At 40.7% G+C, this 19897-nt stretch overlaps 1 protein-coding gene across 1 annotated transcript; it reads left to right on the plus strand.

The window, feature by feature from the left end:
* Positions 1-11167: 11167 nt before the first annotated feature.
* Positions 11168-13423, plus strand: LOC128437312 (ATP-sensitive inward rectifier potassium channel 12-like). Its single transcript, XM_053419414.1, has 2 exons — positions 11168-11259; positions 11791-13423. Exons 1-2 carry the CDS (start codon positions 11168-11170, stop codon positions 13421-13423), a joined length of 1725 nt encoding a protein of 574 aa, XP_053275389.1.
* The last annotated feature ends 6474 nt before the right edge of the window (positions 13424-19897 follow it).

Genomic DNA, 19897 nt, shown 5'->3' on the forward strand with positions numbered 1-19897 from the left:
GCATTTCTGGTTCCCTAGTTACAAAGTAGAAAGTAACTAAACAAGTGGTGGAAACAGTTATTCACACATACAGAACTTTCACATATAAATTAGCATCAGGTAAATTCATACAGTGTTTTAGCCATGTTGAAGAAAAAAAATCAGTGGCATCGAGAATTATGTTGTTATATCATGAGAATAAAGTTGTTATTAAGAAGAAACGTACGAGTTAACTCATAGAATATGCCAAAAAGAAAAGTCGTAATTTTCACAAGAATAAAGGAATCTTAATTTTAGTAAATAACCAGTAAAGGGAGCCATGCTCTCGCTGCACATTCTGGATCCAAAATCTTGAACCAATCTCACTCACGACCAAACATTTCCACCTCCCCAAAACAGGAAATTTCCTTCAGGTAGACATTGCTCTTTTTTCAGAATAAACTCAGTTTATTGCACAATCATTTCAAGTATTTTGAAATTTGTATAAACATTATGACACCTTGCCTAAAATGATGGCTTTAATCTCCTGATATTATGAGAAAGAATTCGTAATATTACAACCTAATATACCTTATACATTGAGGCCCTTGACAAGTAAAGCCTCTCATTACCAGGTATATCTCTATGTGTTTCACGGTGTGCCAGGGTTTTAAATATGGTTTCTCTGGTGAAATTCCCATACTGGTGTACCAGCAGTGACGCATTTTACGTCAACCAGCAACGGTTGGTAGGTCAGAGCTGAAGAGGGAGCAACTGTGGAACAAAACAGAGACAGCGACTGCAGCAAAAAAAAATGTCTGATGTACCAGATAAAGTAGAGACTTGGAGTTCAGAGGAAGGGCCCACAGTCTAAAAAAAGAAGGCGATTGATGGCGAGGGCATACGTATCTAAAATATGTCAACAGTGTTTGTGTAATTCATGTCCCTGCCAGACGGAGACTACAGAATTTCAAACTGCAGGTTTAAGTTCTTGAAATGTCAAAGAAGTCAAAGATTCAGCTGAAAACAAAGACAAAAACAAAGCGCACATGACTTATTGGTGTATAGTTGAGAGCACTGTACACAGTCCTGATATAGAGGCAATTTATTCATCCGTGGGGAGTGACTGCCCCGCACTACCTCCGCCACCCTCGGCCTGCTTTTCTAAAAACACGTTGACCTGGATCAGCTCTCAAAGTGAGACACGAGGCAGCTGCATGCGTCTGAGTAAATTGGCTCGCATGGCGTTTGAGGGGGAGTCAGCGAGCGGGGCCTCGGAGACGGCCGGCACGAACAGAAAGTAGCTCCCATCATCTGCTTATGATATTTAAAATGGTCTGATGGGAAGATTTTTCAAAATCGGTGTCGAGGGGTATTTTTGGTGGCAATTTCTTTCGTTGACCTCGAAAACAAGGAGAAATTCAAGAAGTGCCTCCAGCAAAATACGCGACTAAAATGAATGACTGTCTCACTGCCACCCAGATCAGTGTTATTTCTATGCACAGGAGGCCATGTTGGCAGAAAGGACGGCCTTTCCTTCACCTCTCAGCTCAGCTTCCTGCTGCGTGACTTAACTCTTTCTAATTAGAGGGTTTTCCATTAGACAAAGCTTTTGACATCAATAAATGAAAATGCTGACACACAGGCAGCTTCTTTTGTATCATTCTTCGATAGTATTAACTTGTTGTTTATGTGATATTGTCCTATCTTTAGGTGCAACCCACATTTCCCAGGTGAAAATGCCACCTAGCACTTGATTGGGGAAGTTTGTGAACTTTAACAAACTGACACCTTCACTGTAACAACACCAAAGTAACAACTTTTGTTTCATTCAGACTTGAGGACATTGTGTTCCTTCAACCACGAGTTGCTATCAGCCCACTCATTCCCTCCGCGCGCCCACTCACTTAATCCTCTCACCCCTGACTCGTGATCACATATCACTGCAGCCCCAACGCCCCACCTCCGCAGCGCAACACCCACATGTTGTCTCATGAACCTAAAAAGACCAGGAGTTTTAAAAATAAACCGTGTGGAGAGAAAGTATGTGTGTATGCGTATTTGTGTGCGAGAGAAAGAGCAGAAAGAAGAGGAGAGAAAATAAGGTTTCCATGGAAACTAAAAGGGTTGTGTCTGATTGCCAATAACACCTCAAAGAGGAATAAGAAACCATGATACTGGCCTCACACAGCCGTATGGATATGGCTAACGCTGCTGTGTTCACTCAATATTGCTTTTAATTTATTCACATTTATACTTATTTATAGAGAGTGTTGGTGTTTGTCCAGTGCACCAAGCACAGCAACGCTTTTGGCCGGAGCAGCCAGAATTTCACTGTTCTCTCTATTTCTGGGACAAATCAGAAACGGATGCAGGGGAGATTATTTTGGTGCATAGGTAGCACTCCAGATTGATTCAGCATCCCACACACACAAACACACACACACACACACACACACACACAACACACACACACACACACACACACACACACACACACACACACACACACACACACACACACACACACACACACACACACTGGACTGTCGGGTTTAACATATTCACATGTTATCTCAGATTATAAATGATGGCAGATTTTTTTCTTGATCAGGGGCCATAAAGGGGCTACAATTAGCACAGAGGGGCCAATTATATGTCCAACATCCATGCACGATTCCCGATTCAGTAAGATTCACATTTGACTGCTGGCTCTATTGATTTCTATTATTAAACGTATTTTGAAAAATTGTTCGTTATTCAAGCACATCGTGTAACTTTAAAATTCTTATCACATTGTCATATTTCTTGTTAATATGGTAGGCATTGTTAGTGAGACCACTGACATGACAGGGGTGCTTTAGGGGGCCAATCAGATTTCATCTTATCGTTCCTTTGCTTTGCTTCATTTAGATCTGCAACGACGAAGAGCTGGAAACCTACACTTTATTGTACAGCTCACAGTGTCATTTTGTTGTATGAGTCAGGAAATACGTTTTTTCCTGGTTTTTAAATGTGAGTACAGCAGAGGAAAACAATATGGCATGTTGAGAAATTGGATCCACTAAATATATTTGGGAATTCTTCTTGGGAAATGAGAAAAACAAATAATAAATTATGGAAATAATCCTTTTCTTTTGCTGGACTAGTCGCTGCAGCTTTGGATTGTCTGTGACCTGCATGTCAACAACATGTGTTTATTTCCATCTTCAGAGCCACTTGAGGACTTAAAGTTCCAGTCGCTGCAAGAGGACATGAAAACAAGACCCCATTATGTAACCTGTGCTCATTACTGTTGCTTAAATAACCCTGAACCGACAGAGATCATAGCAGCAACTATAGTCCACCACCCTTCAGCCCCTCTGTGTGTATATAAGCCTCCCCTACTGCTACTTATGTACATGTTAACTTTTGTATCATAACTTTTGGTGTAATAATTAGTAAACTCACAGGGTTCGTTTTGAATTAAGAAACACTTAAAGTGTTTTTCTGCTATAATGATTTCCAATGTGACTAGTTAGCTCCGGGCAGGAGGCCTGCAGCAGGACAGAGGAGGAGGATGTTGAGAACTGCTGGAAGTTAAAGATATTGTGGTGGATATCTTCTGCCTCTGTGATTATCTTCAGGAGACTGATTCACCCATTATGGTTGACACTGCATGTGATTTGTGTTTTGTATAAAATACTAAACTGTAATATCTCCCTCTTGACACCTCAACTCCTGAAATAACTGTTTAGTTGGGTGTTGGACTGTATCTTCGATTTTATATAATAAACAAGTTAGATTGAGGAAAGAATACCATAACTATACACATGTGTATAACAGGTGGGAAAAAGTTGTTGTTTTTCAAGTAAAATCGTGCAAAGTCCAAAGTCATGATCCATTTCAACTGAAGACAGGCCTGAGCTCTGATGTTCAAGAGGTCAAACACGTGTCCTTTGAACACCCAAATCTAATCGGTCATCTTTGAGTCCAACTGAACGTTTGTAGCCAATTTGAAGAAACGATGTTGTGTTCACAAGAATGGGAACGACAGACGAAACATATTCTGATTCTTCTCTTTTCAAGTTGTCTCAAGTCGGAATCAAGTCGGACTCAAGTCAATATCTCTGGAATTGAACACTTATACAGGTCTGGGGGATAGTCACTCTGTTGCCAGTTTATTAGGGACACCTTGCTAGATTAAAATAATCTGTAGCAAAACAGTCCTGCAGTAAATCCACCCTTCATTGAGGTTATGATATCAAGTCTGTGACGACATTTCTTGGGGGAGATAATGCTTCTCCATTTGGAGTATGTCGTGTTGCTGATCTGTATTAAGTAAAACGGACAGGTGTCGTTTTTGTGATGTAATCTACCCTCATTATTATAAAGGTAAAAATAGAAAATGTTCAAATTGTATGCATTCAGGATTATGCTAAAGTTACTGTAGATGTACAACGCAGCAATTTATGAATACACAATATATATAACAAAGTGAGACAAACAAAATGTAAACGGAGTAAAATGCCTCAGAGACACTTCTCAGTCTCTACATAAATATTGAAGGATTAGAAAAAGTCTTCACTTGTGGGTTGTTGTTTTTTTGGTATGTCAGGGCATCTGTCTGAGTGGGCTAGAGTCTAAATTATACAATCCACACATCCACATCTCCACACTGTGGGGAAAACAATAGCATATATAAATAGGAACATAATCAGAGCTCTCTCTCTCTCTCTCTCTCTCTCTCTCTCTCTCTCTCTCTCTCTCTCTCTCTCTCTCACTCTCCCTCTCTCTCTCTCTTTCTCTCTCTCTCTCCCACACACACACACACGCACACACTCTAGCAGGGATCGGGGCAGATGCACAACCACCAGGCAGGAGCGACTCTGCTCAGCTGCTATGGAGCAACAAGACAAAGATCAGTGTGGAGACATGTGCAACTTTGTGCAGGAGAAATCTGGGGGCAGAGTCGTGAAGAAGGTGCTTGCGTGTTAATAGGAAACAAGATAAGGAGAGCGGACGGTGCCATCTGTAAACCTACTCAAGCATATTTGTATGAGGAGGAAACCAGTGTCAGTCTCCAAGTGATTCTGTCTGCAGTTATATACCAAGGTAAGTTTTTGTATTTTAGCATTTTTTGTGGAAGTTATGCTGAAGTCTTTTGGTTTGAAATGGGATGATAATCAAAAACAAAATCCTGTTTTAAACCGTAAAATCCTGTTTTAAGCCGTAAAATCGTATTTTCTAACTTTTTGGCTCTCCTGAGTCACTACATCTCAAAATTGCATGATAAGGAATGCCTCCTCGATGACCCCTGCATAGGTTGTCTGTCCCTTCCGTGTAACTAACGAACTAACTACTCAGAAAACACAATCGATGCTTCAACAAAACGTTCATGAGGTCGAGTAAGTCGACTGTAAAAAAAATGGGGGGATTGTAAACAGATAGAGGAAAAGATTTTTAAAGGCCAACGTCACTTTCAAGGTTAGGTTAGTATTGGGCCGCCTCTGCCATTCCCCCTCCCCCTCCCTCCTCCCTGCGCTCTCTAATGTCGATTATTCCTGCAGGGCCTGGATTGATTTTCAGCACTGGACAGCTCCTGTGGCCTCAATGAAACCAACACACGTCACAGCTGCTACTTAGTTTGCAAACTGCCCCGTCACAACTTATGGTTGAACTGTCTGAACCATTGATTTGATAAAAAATGTATATATATATTTGAGACTTCCTCCTTCAGCGAAACATGTGCAAACTTTAACAACTTCACTGATGTCTATATGTTATTTTGAATTGGTACAACACAATTAACAAAAACACAACATTTAGGGTGTGAGTCAAGACATCTGCTGATTTGAAACTATTACGAAACTACTACAAATCTTAGAAAGACAAAACTACAAAAACTATAAAAACAAGGAAAGTATTATAATTAAAGGTCCTGCATTAGGACTTAGAAAAGTATCTGTTGCACTAGTAAAGTATCTAACAATTTAGAATTGTACCATTAAGTGTAATTTGTATCAAATGTATTTGAATAATACTTATCATCATGTTTAATTATCTCACACAGCACTTGTTTTGCATGGCTTAACCAAGATTCAAACATGTCTGGACACTAATAAAGCAAATTCAATCACACAAAGAAAATAGAATAATACACCCCAAAACAATGTCATTAAAATTATAATAAAAATAAAATAGAATATTTATGGGTTCATTACTACTGGTTTATATTTATTCATTTATTATAATATCATGATGAATAACTGATTATATATTTTTTAATCTTCAGTAACATCAACGTAGTGGAGTAGAATGAAGAGAAATAGAAAGAAAATTAAATACCAATGCAGTTTTTAAAGCTCCACCTCCTCCATATCATTTTGTCTTGTGAAAAAATACAACAATTCATTATTTATATATCACTGTTCTTTGAGTGTTATTTCTAATATTGTAAGCATGTCCAATGACAGGAAGTTAAAATAAATTCCTGTCTTAAGTTTCCGGCACTCGAGGCCCATTTTTTCCTCCGTGTAGGACACTGTGTTTTCCCAGTGTTGTCTTCAGGGACCAGTAGGTCCTTTTAAAATGTAACTTTCCAGTGAGCATCTTGTACAGACTATGTAAAAAAAAGAGAGGAAGTCGAACGACAATCGCCCCCAAAAGCACAACATGACCAAATGTAAGTCTTTCACACTTTCTCACATAGTCCTTTGCTTTTTCGAAAAAAACATCTAGACTGGGCGGAAAAGAACAGAAAACTAATTGTTTAGTTGTCTCACGCATTTGGTATCAGTGTGTGTGTGCGTGTGTGTGTGTGTGTGTGTGTGTGTGTGTGTGTGTGTGTGTGTGTGTGTGTGTGATTCTTCCAGTTTTCTGCAAATGGTATTACACACTATAGTAACACCCTGTGACATCATAATCTCTTCATCTTAATCTGTATTTTTTCCCATTGAAAACCTCACACCTGTGTAGCCCATACCTCATTTGATGGTTTACAATGCTTTCTTTCTTTCTTTCTTTCTTTCTTTTTTTCTTTCTTTCTTTCTTTCTTTCTTTCCTTTCTTTCGTCCTTTCTTTCATCCTTTTTTTCCTTCCTCATCCGTGCCTCCCTCCCTCCTTTCTCATATCATCAGATCTCAGATTACACAAAAGGGCTTAAGCCAGGTCACACAGCAACAGCCATCCACCTTTCATACTGTTGTTTAGATTGGGAGATTAAGAGACACAGTAATCTGGTATTTGATGAGGGCTTCCTCTATCCTTTCTTTTGCATGGGATTATCCTGTAATATACGTCAGTTTGGTTCCTCTGACGTACTTACAATAAGAGCGACGTCAGAAAAAAGTATTCCTGTAAAAGTTGAGGGATAAAACTCTTTGTGCAATGAGTGTAGAATTTCAAAGGTTTGTCGCCTGCTCATTAAGAGAAGTCTTTATGAATTGAAATGTGAAAGAGTCCTCTCCTTTTTGTCTCACGTGCACACAGACACACATACACACACAAGCATGCACTCACGCACAGAGAGAGAGCAAATCTTCCCCATAGAGCGAGCAGAGATGTTCCTATGGAGACGACTAATACAGTAACTATGATCGACCATTAATTACTGTGACTCTCCCCCAGGGCGCCTGTTAGATAAGAAAGTAAATATACATCAGTCAGGTATGAAGTGACGACAGTCGGCTGTGTTAGAGAAAATCTTGTGTTCATGATTTTATTTAGTTTTGACTTGTACACATAGTTTTTCATCCATGCAAAATCTCACTTACAGCCATTATAGAATGATAACATGAATCTTTATTTTACGCTTTAATAATAATAATAAACTTTAGTCATATAGGACTTCGCTTAACAATGTAATGACTAATAGGAGTTGGGCCAAGAAATAAATAAAACACATAAAAACTCTATAAATTAATTCAAATCAAAACCTTCCCAAGAGCTTTGAGAAAAAGAAAGATTCTTTCTGCTTCTACCCCGATGTTGTTCAAACATGAAATACAGTGTGAACAAAGCTCGTAAATTGAATATTTCACCAGGGCGACAGAAATATAATTATGAGATCGATTTGTCATGAGTCATTAAATACTGAGCACTGTGGGCAGAAACAAATCTGAATCTAGTACACATTCCAGCAAACAAATCAAACAGATTTAGTTGTTGATTTGTAAAGTTGACTTAATTTTTGTTTCGATGACATCAGAGAAGAATTCATTTTCCTTTTTGAGTTGATGTCATGTGATTCTGACCAAACCATTCCAGCTCAAGGTTCAAGTTACCTACTTTTAGGCTTTTACACTTCGCTTATCATCTTTAGGCTCGCTCTGTTGTCATGGAGATGGAGTTAGGAAACTATTATTTCCAAGGATAGCAATAATGTTTGGTGCTTGACGGAACTACATAGTATAAAGCAAATTGGTTTTGTAAATATGGATGATGCACAACTACTGAGGAAGCATGAGAAAATAAATCTTTACCATGATAAAGCACAAATCCTTGTGAAATCATAAAGATTAATCATTTTGTAATGTGTTTTTACTTTTTCTACATTATTTTAGCTAACAACATTAGGGATACCAGTACCAATAAGTAAAACAACAAACAAATGATAGTGTTATGAAAATGCTGGGAAGCTCTCCACCGATATACTGTACATGGGGGAAAAAAGTCAAAAAATTAAATAAAACGACATCTACACCAGTCACTCATTCTTGCCCCCATTGAAAATCCAAACAGACCAACATGTGAACTAGGTTGTGCTGTCCTGATCCCGCACACTGCCTCAGGCACTGACACCAGACTGAAGTGCGTGAGCCAGCATATTGGCTGACATCTTTAAGATCTCTGTCGGAAAAGGTCATGATTTCCCAGGAGATGACGATCTCCTCCAGCTGTGGGAGTTATTGAGCTGACGTAATCATCTGCCCTTTTTGGATTATCTGGTCGAAAATCACCCTTCATCCAGCCAATCAGGAGCCAGTTCGTGACATCTGTCCTTGGTGTCACAGGGAAAGAAGTCAGGAAGCGTCAAACACACACTCACACAGCCCCCATTATGTGACGCCAAATCCCATCAAAGTTGGTGCTTGTGTGTTTATGAGCGTAAGTGTGTTTCCATGTGTGTAGCAGGGCTTGTGTGTGTTATTGATGGGACAGTGATATTGAATGAAGGCTTTTAAACCGCAGTTGTCAGACATTTCCCCAAGACAATCCACTGCTTAATAATTTAATAATACAGACCTGTCCGGTCTGCAAATTCATGATAGCCAATGAGACTCACATAAAATAAAACACAAACCACTATGCCCTTTGGTTTTTGCGTGTGGCCTTTTGTCAGTTATGCAACCCTGTGCTTTTTTGTTCTCCTGGTTTGCAGCTTGCTGACATAATAAGCCGAGCGTAATCACCCTCCAACCTTGTCATCAGGCCAAACAGCAGATCAATTGTTCCTCTAACAGTAGATTACCACTGATTCATCTCTTTTTTAGACCGTTGTCCCTTCCAATGGCTGTTTTGTTTTCCACCACTGGTTGGCCTGAAGGTACCTGAGGCTAACCACTAGCAACGACCTAATCAATAAGCTTTCATTACACAAAACTGTCTGGTCGGCTCCGTGCATTAGGGCAAGGCCAAAATTTGTACTCAAGGGTTTTTGATTGTGAATATTAGCCCTGCTAGTGGCGTGGCTCTATGGATGTCAATCTGACCTGTCCAACACTTTTATTCAAGATTTTAGCAACTTCAGTTGAAGGCAACGGTTGAATCTTGTCTTGAAACAAGGGTGAGGAGGTGAATTGGTGGGAGCTACAACCAGGTAACCCCTGGACAAATACATACAGACAGGAAGAGAGACTAACTGGGGGACAAACAAGGCACACCAAGGTTAGAGGGAAAGTGAGGTGAAAGGTAATCAACCATATGCAAAGGTATTACCTCTCTAACAAGAGGTTGGAAACTGTTATGTGTATGATGAAACTCCTTGACCATTTAATAGCCAAAAATGTAAGACTCATGACCCTGGGGCTTCCATTTACCAGATACCAGACATCCCTGCTCTGCTGGCACATGGAAAAGGCAGGACGCTCATTGATGAGTTGGGGTGGAGAGGGATCAGCAAAAGGGCAAAGCGCACTGGAATGTACTGTATTAACAGCAAATGGAGTAATGATTTTCTCAACGGCAAAAGTTGCAATCAAGCAGGATCAAGATAACGAAACTGTGAGATAAACTGAACTTCTATAATATCAATCCTTATTTCATGGATGACAGATTGGCTGTTTCGTGGAAAGATGGAAGTTTAGGAAATGCAAGAGTAAGTGTAACGCCTCAGTGTGTGATGGTACTTGACAAGGTCGGAATCCTATGGCAGAATCCAAGGCTAAGTTCAACCAGTGTTGAACCAGTGTTAACTACATTTGGAATTGATGAGGTGAAGAGACAGAGCTGTGCAGATGAGTTGACGGGAACTGCAACCAGATAACCATGCCCCATACACACAGACCAACACAGACAGGAAAAGAGATGATCTGGGGACAAAAAAAGATAGAGCAAACTGCAAAGACATGGACACAAAGGGTGGTGCAAGCTGCAAAACAGGATTAGCTTAAAACTTTCCCAGACAGTGAAGCCCACTGACTTTGTTGATCTTCCTTTAGCACCACGAGTTTCACTACGACATTGGTGAGCCCTGGTCCCTGATCATCTACTGGACAAGATTTTGACATTTTCATTGCATTGAGTCAAAATCAAATTTTGTCCATCAAACAGTTTATGATCAACTACCTCTAAACTTCTCCCTTCAATCTTAGCAGTAGTTTATGTGATGTTAGCATGCTAACATGTGAAACAACGGTGACCATGGAAAACATTATGTCAGCATGTTAGCATGCTGAAATTTAGCATTTAGCTTACAGCACTCATGTGGCTAATTATGGTCACACACAGCTGCTAGCATATTTTGTTATAATTGAATCGTAGCATGCTAACATGCCAAACAAAGACAGAAATGCTCATAGTCGATGTCCTCTTGTTTAACCCCTGTATGGTCCCATTGGATTTGTTTTGCTTTAGACAGCGTCCTTGACCTTCACATTTGGAATGACTTAAGAAATCTCCGCTTTGTCCCCTTTGTTGACAGAAAATGTGTCATGAGAAGACAGTGCTGATAACAAATGCAAGACAGACCTGAGCTCATACCTCCCCCCAGTCCAGCAACAATACTTTAATGGTTGGAACTGCCCGCCCCAACCTGCATTACTGCCCTCGCAGACAAAGCCTGATGATCACCGGTGCCATGGGAGCGGTGCGAGTCAACAGGTGAGAGGGGATGGGAAATAGTGTGTGCCACTGACACAAAAGTGTGTCAGTCATAAGTAATGGGTACCAAAACATCAGAGACATTTTGTGTAGAAGCAGATTTGCTTAAATTACATTTGCCAAAACAATCTGGTTAGTTCTTCCGATGAGCCATTCCCTCTTGTAACATTACTTGTAAAATTAAAACAAGCTTGTCAGCAACAGGGTTGTGTCATATGGAATGACCGCTTAATTTGACATTTTTCGATAGCATATTTCTGACAATAAGACTAAAGAGATGTACTCTGCGGCCAAGCAATGGACCTTCGTCATCTCCTATCTCCACACTGCATGAATCATTAACTCAGCAGGATGCTAGTGACTGTTAGTTGCTACCTAAAATTGAAAATCATTTCCTTTTCAATTTTAAGGATCCATTCACCCTGTGGAGTGTGAAAATAGAAAACTTTAGAGCCATTGCAAAGATTAAAAAGGGGACCCTGGGGTTTAGTCAATTCTCTTGAAACTTCTTCTTCTTCTTGCTTCTCCCAGATACAGCATCGTTTCCACAGATGAAGATACCCTGAAGATCTCCACCTTGGGCCTTCACAACGGCCACAGTCCTCTGACTCAGCAGACCCTGGCGGGGGCCTGCATGCAAGGTGAGGAAGGAGGAGAGTGTCCAGGTAGTGAAGAAAGAAGAGGGGCTTTGTCTCTCAGGGTAACAAATGAGCCAATTGTCCAAAACAACTGCCGTGCACCACCTTCATGTCATCTGGGCTTTGATCTGGGCACCGGCCGCCTGCGCAGCCGCTTTGTGAAGAAGAACGGACAGTGCAATGTGGTGTTCAACAACATGGAGGACAAGCCACGACGATACCTTGCTGACATTTTCACCACCTGTGTGGACATACGCTGGCGCTACCTGTTACTCATCTTCACCACCACCTTCCTTCTGTCCTGGCTGCTGTTTGGCCTGATCTTCTGGGGAGTGGCGTTCGCACATGGAGACTTTGACTTTCACCTCCCTGTTAAGGACGGGGATCCTCGGAATGGTTTTGAGGGAGGAAAAGACGAATGGCGGCCATGTATTCTCCACATCCAGGGCTTCATTGGGGCGTTTCTGTTCTCCATAGAAACCCAGACAACCATTGGATATGGTTTCCGGTGTGTCACTGAGGAGTGCCCAGTCGCTGTGGTGACTGTGGTGGTGCAGTCCATCGTGGGATGCATTATTGACTCCTTCATGATCGGCACCATCATGGCAAAGATGGTGCGGCCCAAGAAGCGGGCTCAGACCTTGCTGTTCTCGCATAATGCTGTCATCGCCCTGCGGGATGGTAAGCTGTGCCTCATGTGGCGTCTGGGAAACATGCGCAAGAGTCACATAGTTGAAGCGCATGTTCGTGCTCAGCTCATTAAGCCAAAAGTGACGGCAGAGGGTGAGTACCTCCCTCTGGAGCAAACAGACATTGACGTCGGCTATGATGACGGGTTGGATCGGCTGTTTCTAGTGTCGCCTTTGGTGGTGGTCCACGAGATCAACAAGAACAGCCCTCTGTATGACATGAGCTGTAGTGACCTGCACAAAGAGGACTTTGAGATCGTGGTCATCCTGGAAGGAATGGTCGAGGCCACAGCGATGACCACTCAGGCCCGCACCTCCTACTTAGCCAAGGAGATTCTATGGGGCCACCGCTTTGAGCCTGTGGTCTTTGAAAAGGGTGACCGCTACCATGTGGACTATTCCCGCTTCCATAAGACCTATGAAGTGCCATCTACGCCTCACTGTAGTGCCAGGGAACTGAGCCAGATGAAGGTCCGTGGTGGGCAGTCCTCTTCCTCCAGCTCGAGTTACTCCAGGTCTCCCTCACCGTTTGCCCCGAGGCCGTCCCGCCTCCTGGGCCCTCACTCCCCCAGTGCTTTTTGCTACGAGAACGAGGTAGCTTTGTGTTGTGGGGACGATGAGGATGAGGAGAACGCAAAGAAGAAGGCGGGAAGCCTGAACATAAGAAGTGACAGAGAACTTAAGATGAGAGATGACATTCACTCGGGTTTCAAGGAGACATTTGTGGAGGAGCAGACAGCGGAGATGCTGTGTGTTCTGGACACAGAGAATCAAATCAGCCTTGACAGACTACAGCCCACCCTACCTTTATACATCAGCAGAGAGTCAGGAGTTTAATCCATGGTAATGGCTGCCCTTCCATTTGTTTCCTCTCTTTGTCTGTGTGCATCCAACCAAAGTATTGAACCAGTGTAAAAGTTTTAAGATGGTGGACACATTTTAGACAGTACATGTGCTGAAAGAGAAGGATCTCATCTGCAGCTGTCACAAACTCAACTCAGCTTTAATTCATAACTTGCTCTGGTTTCAGGTATTGCACACACACAGCTGCAACATCAGTATCTATAAAACACTCAGCTCATCTACTTTTGAACATAGTGAACAGATATTTTTCTCAAGAGGCACCTCTAAAACTTAGCTGGTTTCTTGTTTTATTCAATATAACCTGTGTATGAGCAACAGTTGTAGTCAAGCTTTTTTGTTCTTGATTTCCATTCTTTTCTTCTTTTGTGAATATGGTATGCTTTTGTTTTCATTTTAAAATGAACATACATCATATGCAGATTAATGTTCAAAGAGAAAATCTATTTACTTTAAGGAAGCATGACTCACATGCTCAACTTCAACAAACTTTTTTTCTCTGACTAAAAATAAATGATCTCTGTATTTTAAACTTCTGTCTTCTGGCCTAAGTTCTGTAACTTATTTTATAAATTAATTATTTTCTTCTCTCATGATTTATCACAGTTTGTTCAACAATAGAAAGACAAATATAAATGAAGGACAAAGGCAACATCAAGTTACACATGTACAGATGAAGAACAAGCACTTTATTCGTACTTTAATCATTAGATAAAACACTTTGCAACAGTGTCTGAACAAAACACCCAATAAAACAGTAGTGTTAATGCCTGAATTGTATTTGTTGACTGTCTGTTGCATTTACACAGCATCCATCCACCCTGTAAACCACATGTGTACAATTGGTTGAAATTACACAGATAATTTTTGTCTTACTTTTGCATCAAAACGTGAGCAGTTGCTCTTTCTCTATAATCTGCATCACTGGATAACCGATAGGGCAAAGCCAGCAACTGGGGACCTCCTGTGTGCTGTTTGTGCAGTGCAGCGGATGCTGACACACATCTAGAGGAAGTCATGTTGCTCAGTTAGTTGGTCTACCACCGATAGACAAATATTTAATACATGGGTTGTAATTACATTTTTCAAAGATATTCATGTTTGCCACACAACGTATCACTACTTTGGTGATGCCCTGAACTTTCATTTCAAGCCATTATTTTGAGTGAAATGTCTCGATAACTATTGCACGTACTAACATTTATTTTAATACAAAAATTCAGGGTCACAGTCAGGTTAAATTCTGATCCCTTTCGTCAAATTGGTTCCTCGCTTTTGTATGAGATTGTGCCCTGCAAAAACACTTGATCTTAACTTGATTAATCAACTGATTTATAAGTGAAACAACAACTTGAGACAAAGTAGATGCAATTTGATAAAACACTTGACAACAACTAAGCAAAATAACAATCAAAACAATGAACTTGCTAGATGTAGAGTCTTCCTGAATGAACAGGTTCACCGGATGGAGGAGACTTCATTACATTACATTTCAGTTTCTTAACAACACTTCAGAGTTGTTAAGAAACTGAAAAGAAGTAACTGGACCCGACCCCTCTTTCAGATCCACACCCAATTTGAATTGTTTCTTTCTTGGGTCATACCCCACCCCTCCACAAAATGTATATTATTAGTATATATTAATAATTGCATAATCCTCTTGTATAACAAATACAGGTGAGAACCTAACCTCCTTGGTGGAGGTAATTAATCAAATAATGTGGAGACAAATCAAATGTAGCTGGTATTTGGCGTCACTTGAGGGTCTGTGGCAAACTCCATCTAACTCTATAGCAATTGTAAATTACAGAGTAGTATGTGCCACAGTACCTACAACACTCTTCAGTGACCCAAATACAGTCAGTCCTGGTTGTGTCTCCAATGACAAAACCTATCGAGTCAAGGACGGATTGAAATTGATGGAACACACAGACTGAACTCAGCCTGGCCACACGGGGCTGAAAGGTGAACGGCTTTAGGTGAAATAACAGAAACAAAAAGAAGAGCAGGAGTAAGTGAAGTCATTAGTGTAGTGGGACCAATTGTGTTTTGACCGCTGCACATGCTCCCCCATGTGGTTGAACAGTGACACCACAGTGGTTGGCAGTGCCAAAGAACCAAATTCTGTTTTTTAATTGATCACTAAACCCTTTTTCTCATGGTGCTTTGTTGGATTTCGTTATTTTATCCTCAACAAATGACTGATCATTAATTATACCAGTTTGAATAAGTGGTTTCTGTGATATTTCTGTGGTTGAAGAGGAGTTGATGTAAAGGTCTCCAGCAAGGGGTCCTATCATTAATTCGAGACATCAGAAGTAAACAGTTATACAATAAACAAAAAATAAATGGAAGTTAATGCAATGTTCCGTAAGAATGGCAGTACATATGCAATGTGTGTATGTGTGTTTGCACACGTGCAAGTGTGTTTATACGGTAACAACTTTTAATCAACATCAAAACGTTTCGATCATTCAAAACATTCCTGCTCTTGTTTTTCTTCTGCCAACTGCCAATCCTTTTTCATTAATTCAGGTTTTCAACAGACACTGTCCACTGCTCTTTATCTGTTTGTATAAAGGAAGATTCAAGGGCAGTGACAAGAAGAGGAGGAGCAGCAAAGTCAGGTTTGTGTTTCTCAAAGTTTTTTTATTGAACATCATTGAGACATGTTTGAGGTTTTCATGGTGGAACTTGATTTAAATGACCACTTTGCAACTAACCTGGGTTACTGAGAACCAAGGAAGGACTAAACCCACTTCTGTAATGAAATTAGATTACCATTTAATATCGCACTATTATTAAAGTCATTGTCTATCTGTATGAAATTGACCAATGATCTTGGGCCATTTCCTTGTTCTCAAATCCTGTAGCTGTAAAAGGAAATAAAAATAACCAAAACAATTTTAATGTTTTAAATCTTGACAATCCTTAGCTGGAACTTTTTGGTTATAAATGTTTCTTCCGCAATAGAAAAACAGGGAAATTCCTCCCATCAGATTCCTCTTCTGTAATCTAATCGGGCGATCTGTGATGTGGTTAGATGTCGTCTCGCGTCTCCTCTAATAGGTCGTTTCCCCTTCTTGCAATCTTCCCCTCTCCCTGCTGTCATCCCATCCTGCTGTTTTCTGATGCTGGTTAATTAACCGCACCGTCACACCCCCTGTCATCAGGGTCCATGAGGGAGAGCAGCTGGGTGACCCCTGTGACCCCTGCTAATGCCGCTGATGGCTGACTAGGATCTTACCTAATAAGTTGCTGTGTGTGTGAGTGTGCGTGAGCGCTTTTATGTGCCTGACACCCTGCGTATCTTCATGCCCTCTCTGGCCTAACTGGCTGTTTGTGGCCTCGGGCTGTGCGACCAGAGCCAGTGACAGTGTGTGTGCTCAGCAGGGGACAGTATTTAGACACTGGGAGCTGTGGCCAGGGGATCTTTGATTCCATAATGAGCCGTGTTGTGTTGTGGAGCTGTGAAGCAGCTCGCTGGGGGGACAGAGGAGCATTGTGTGCAGCTCGGGCTAAAGCAGAGGAGGCCTGACTGAACTGGGCTGGGAAGCACCACAGGGCAAACATCTTCTGGATACGTCTGTCTGCCTGTCTGCCTGTCTGCCTGCCTGTCTGTCTGTCTGCCTGTCTGCCTGTCTGTCTGTCTGTCTGCCTGCCTGTCTGTCTGTCTGCCTGTCTGCCTGCCTGTCTGTCTGTCTGCCTGTCTGCCTGCCTGTCTGTCTGTCTGTCTGTCTGTCTGTCTGTCTGTCTGTCTGTCTGTCTGTCTGTCTGTCTGCCTGCCTGTCTGTCTGTCCGCCTGTCTGCCTGCCTGTCTGTCTGTCTGTCTGTCTGTCTGTCTGTCTGTCTGTCTGACTCTCTGCCCTCCTCTCTCTGGTAATTTTAATTTTCTTGTATTTCTATGATAAAATTCCTTCCGTATAATAATCACTGACTGCCTGCCCTCCTGCCTGCCTGTCTATATGTCTGTCTATATGTCTGTCTGTCTGTCTATATGTCTGTCTGTCTGTCTGTCTGTCTGTCTGTCTGTCTGTCTGCCTGTCCTTCTGTCTGTCTGTCTATATGTCTGTCTGTCTGTCTGTCTGTCTGTCTGTCTGTCTGACTGTCTGCCCTCCTCTCTCTGGTATTTTTAATTTTCTTGTATTTCTATGACAAACTTCCTTCCGTATAATCAGTCACGCTTCGATAGCGAAACTGTTGCTGATGTGATTATTGTAATAAAATATGAACGTTGTCCTTGCCTGGAGGATTAGAGCATACTGAGTTCGTAACTACAGCGTCCCCAGTTTGAGAAACTTGCTGGGGGTCCTTCTGATCTATTTAACTATCTGCAATAAAATAAGGACAAAAAAATGCCTCCTCAAGTTATGAAAATGAATGTCAATAATACATTATTGTGATGGAATTGTGTACAGTTAGTTCTTACGTCTTCAAGAAAAGGTTCAAACATTTGGTTAAATGTTCTTTCTAACAAAAACCTAAAACCATAGCATGTTGTCATGAGCGGTTCTTCTAACCAGAAGGTCTGTGGTTCGATTCCAGTTTTTACTATTCTGCTTGAGTCTTTGGGCAAGATTCTGAACCCCATCTTTGCCCCTTTTCATACAGAAACTGTCTGAATGTGTGTGTAAATGGGTGAATGGAAAAAACTGTTCTGTAAAGTGTGATCATCAAGACTAGAAAAGTGCTAAATAAATACAAACCAAATACAGAGCACAATAACGTTTTAACAGGTGAGCTGTAGAAGGTTAATATGTGATACCTTTGCCCACCACCAGGGTAGCACTTTCCCTCTGTTTCTAGTCTTTCTGCTTAGCTAAGCTTCTGGCTGTAAATCTAGTTTTAAGACATTTGTGTTTATGTTTGTATGTTGCACATTTCGAAAACAAGAGAGTGGGAGGACTGGGAGTTCATTTGGCACCCGGTAGCTCAATTTCCATTTTGTATTGTTAATTTAGACTTGCATCAGGGGACATTCATTGCTTTAATCTGTTTTCGAAGTTGAGGTATGAGTAAGTACACAAAGAATTGAGTCTGCACATTATGTTTTGTATCAGAGTTTTCTCAAGTGTAATTTATACATACCAGTTTGCTTCTAACTCCAATTCTATTTTAAATGTGTTTAGTAAGGAAAATGTCCCAGATTTTGTTCTGTATGAATTTTGTAGAATGTCACACTCCCTCTGTCATGGCACTTTCTCATTGTATCTACACTGTTTAAAGAATCCCCTGCATGAAGTCTATCAAATTTACAGATATGGCCATTTTACAATTAAATAAAAGCCCCAAATGCACAGCCATCAGTTATAAAACTTACTAAGTGTGTTTTATATCCCCTGGTTTTTATCAAGTTGCCAGGTTGACCAATGTTACCTGCAATAGGTTTTGCTGGAGTTTGTATTAATAATAATAATAATAATAACATAGCAATAACAACACCCAGTGCGTCATGTCGATTGGATATCAGTCTAAAGTTCTCATTCTGACATCCTCTCTATATATACACCTATGAATACGCGGTGAAAAGGTCAGATGGAAATCTTTTTGTCCTTTACAGGCTGCGTGACAAACAGTGCCACTGTCACACAGTGGAAATATTAGATTGCTAATATTCATTCATGCCGTTTTTTAAGAAATCCAAATGACAGACACAAGGAATGTCATAAATCACCATATTTCTCTCTCTCTCTGCTCCCAAATATCCCATCCATCTTTCTGTCCCGCTGGAGCCTTTTTATCTCTCCCTGTGCTCGGACAACAACAGACTCTTTCATGTAGCCATCTTTCCCTCAAACCCCTCAGGCCCTCTCCTCTTCTCTTTGGTTCACACAGGCTAATTAAATGCTCAGAAGTCATCATTTGAAAGTCTGCTCCACTTTCTCTCTTTCTCTGTTTTGTCTCTCCTGCTCTTTTTATTTTTTTTGCAGGAAAATAAATCTCATAAAACACATATTTGAGTTATTGGCCCTGGTGGCATTTCAGAGTTGTTGGCTTTTTTTGTTTTTGAATAAAGACACAGATGTTGTTGTTGTTTTGATAAAAGAAATATCACTTTATTTGTGGTTTGGGTTCAGTTCGCATAAACACATATAAGACCACAGCAAATAAAATGTTATGTCCTATTTTTTTCTTTTTATTTGGGGATGGTGCGGTGGTTGAAATGTAAAATCTTAACTGACATATGTTTAATAATTTATTTTGGCGGTGGGAAAACGGAGAGACAGATCTTTTCAAAAACAAAAAAAGGGCGAAAGATGGATAAAAAGCAGCGAAGATTTAGATTTCTTTTAAAAGATTATTGAAAATATTGAAAATACAACCCATTAAATGGAAGCTTCAAATAAAAAATATAGCCAACAAATCAGTTTTAAGGTGCTTTTCAGAAATGTACACTGACTTGGCCTCATTTAAATTTCATATTCCCAAACTGTAATGACTCCAAATCTC

The sequence above is a fragment of the Pleuronectes platessa genome, chromosome 3, assembly GCF_947347685.1.
Source record: "Pleuronectes platessa chromosome 3, fPlePla1.1, whole genome shotgun sequence".
Classification (NCBI taxonomy): domain Eukaryota; kingdom Metazoa; phylum Chordata; class Actinopteri; order Pleuronectiformes; family Pleuronectidae; genus Pleuronectes; species Pleuronectes platessa.

Bases quoted from the DNA above. Each gene is read 5' to 3' on its own strand.
- LOC128437312 (XM_053419414.1), top strand. From the start codon at position 11,168: ATGGTTGGAACTGCCCGCCCCAACCTGCATTACTGCCCTCGCAGACAA. The intron at 11,260-11,790 runs GTGAGAGGGGAT...TGCTTCTCCCAG, and splicing joins GGAGCGGTGCGAGTCAACAG to ATACAGCATCGTTTCCACAG.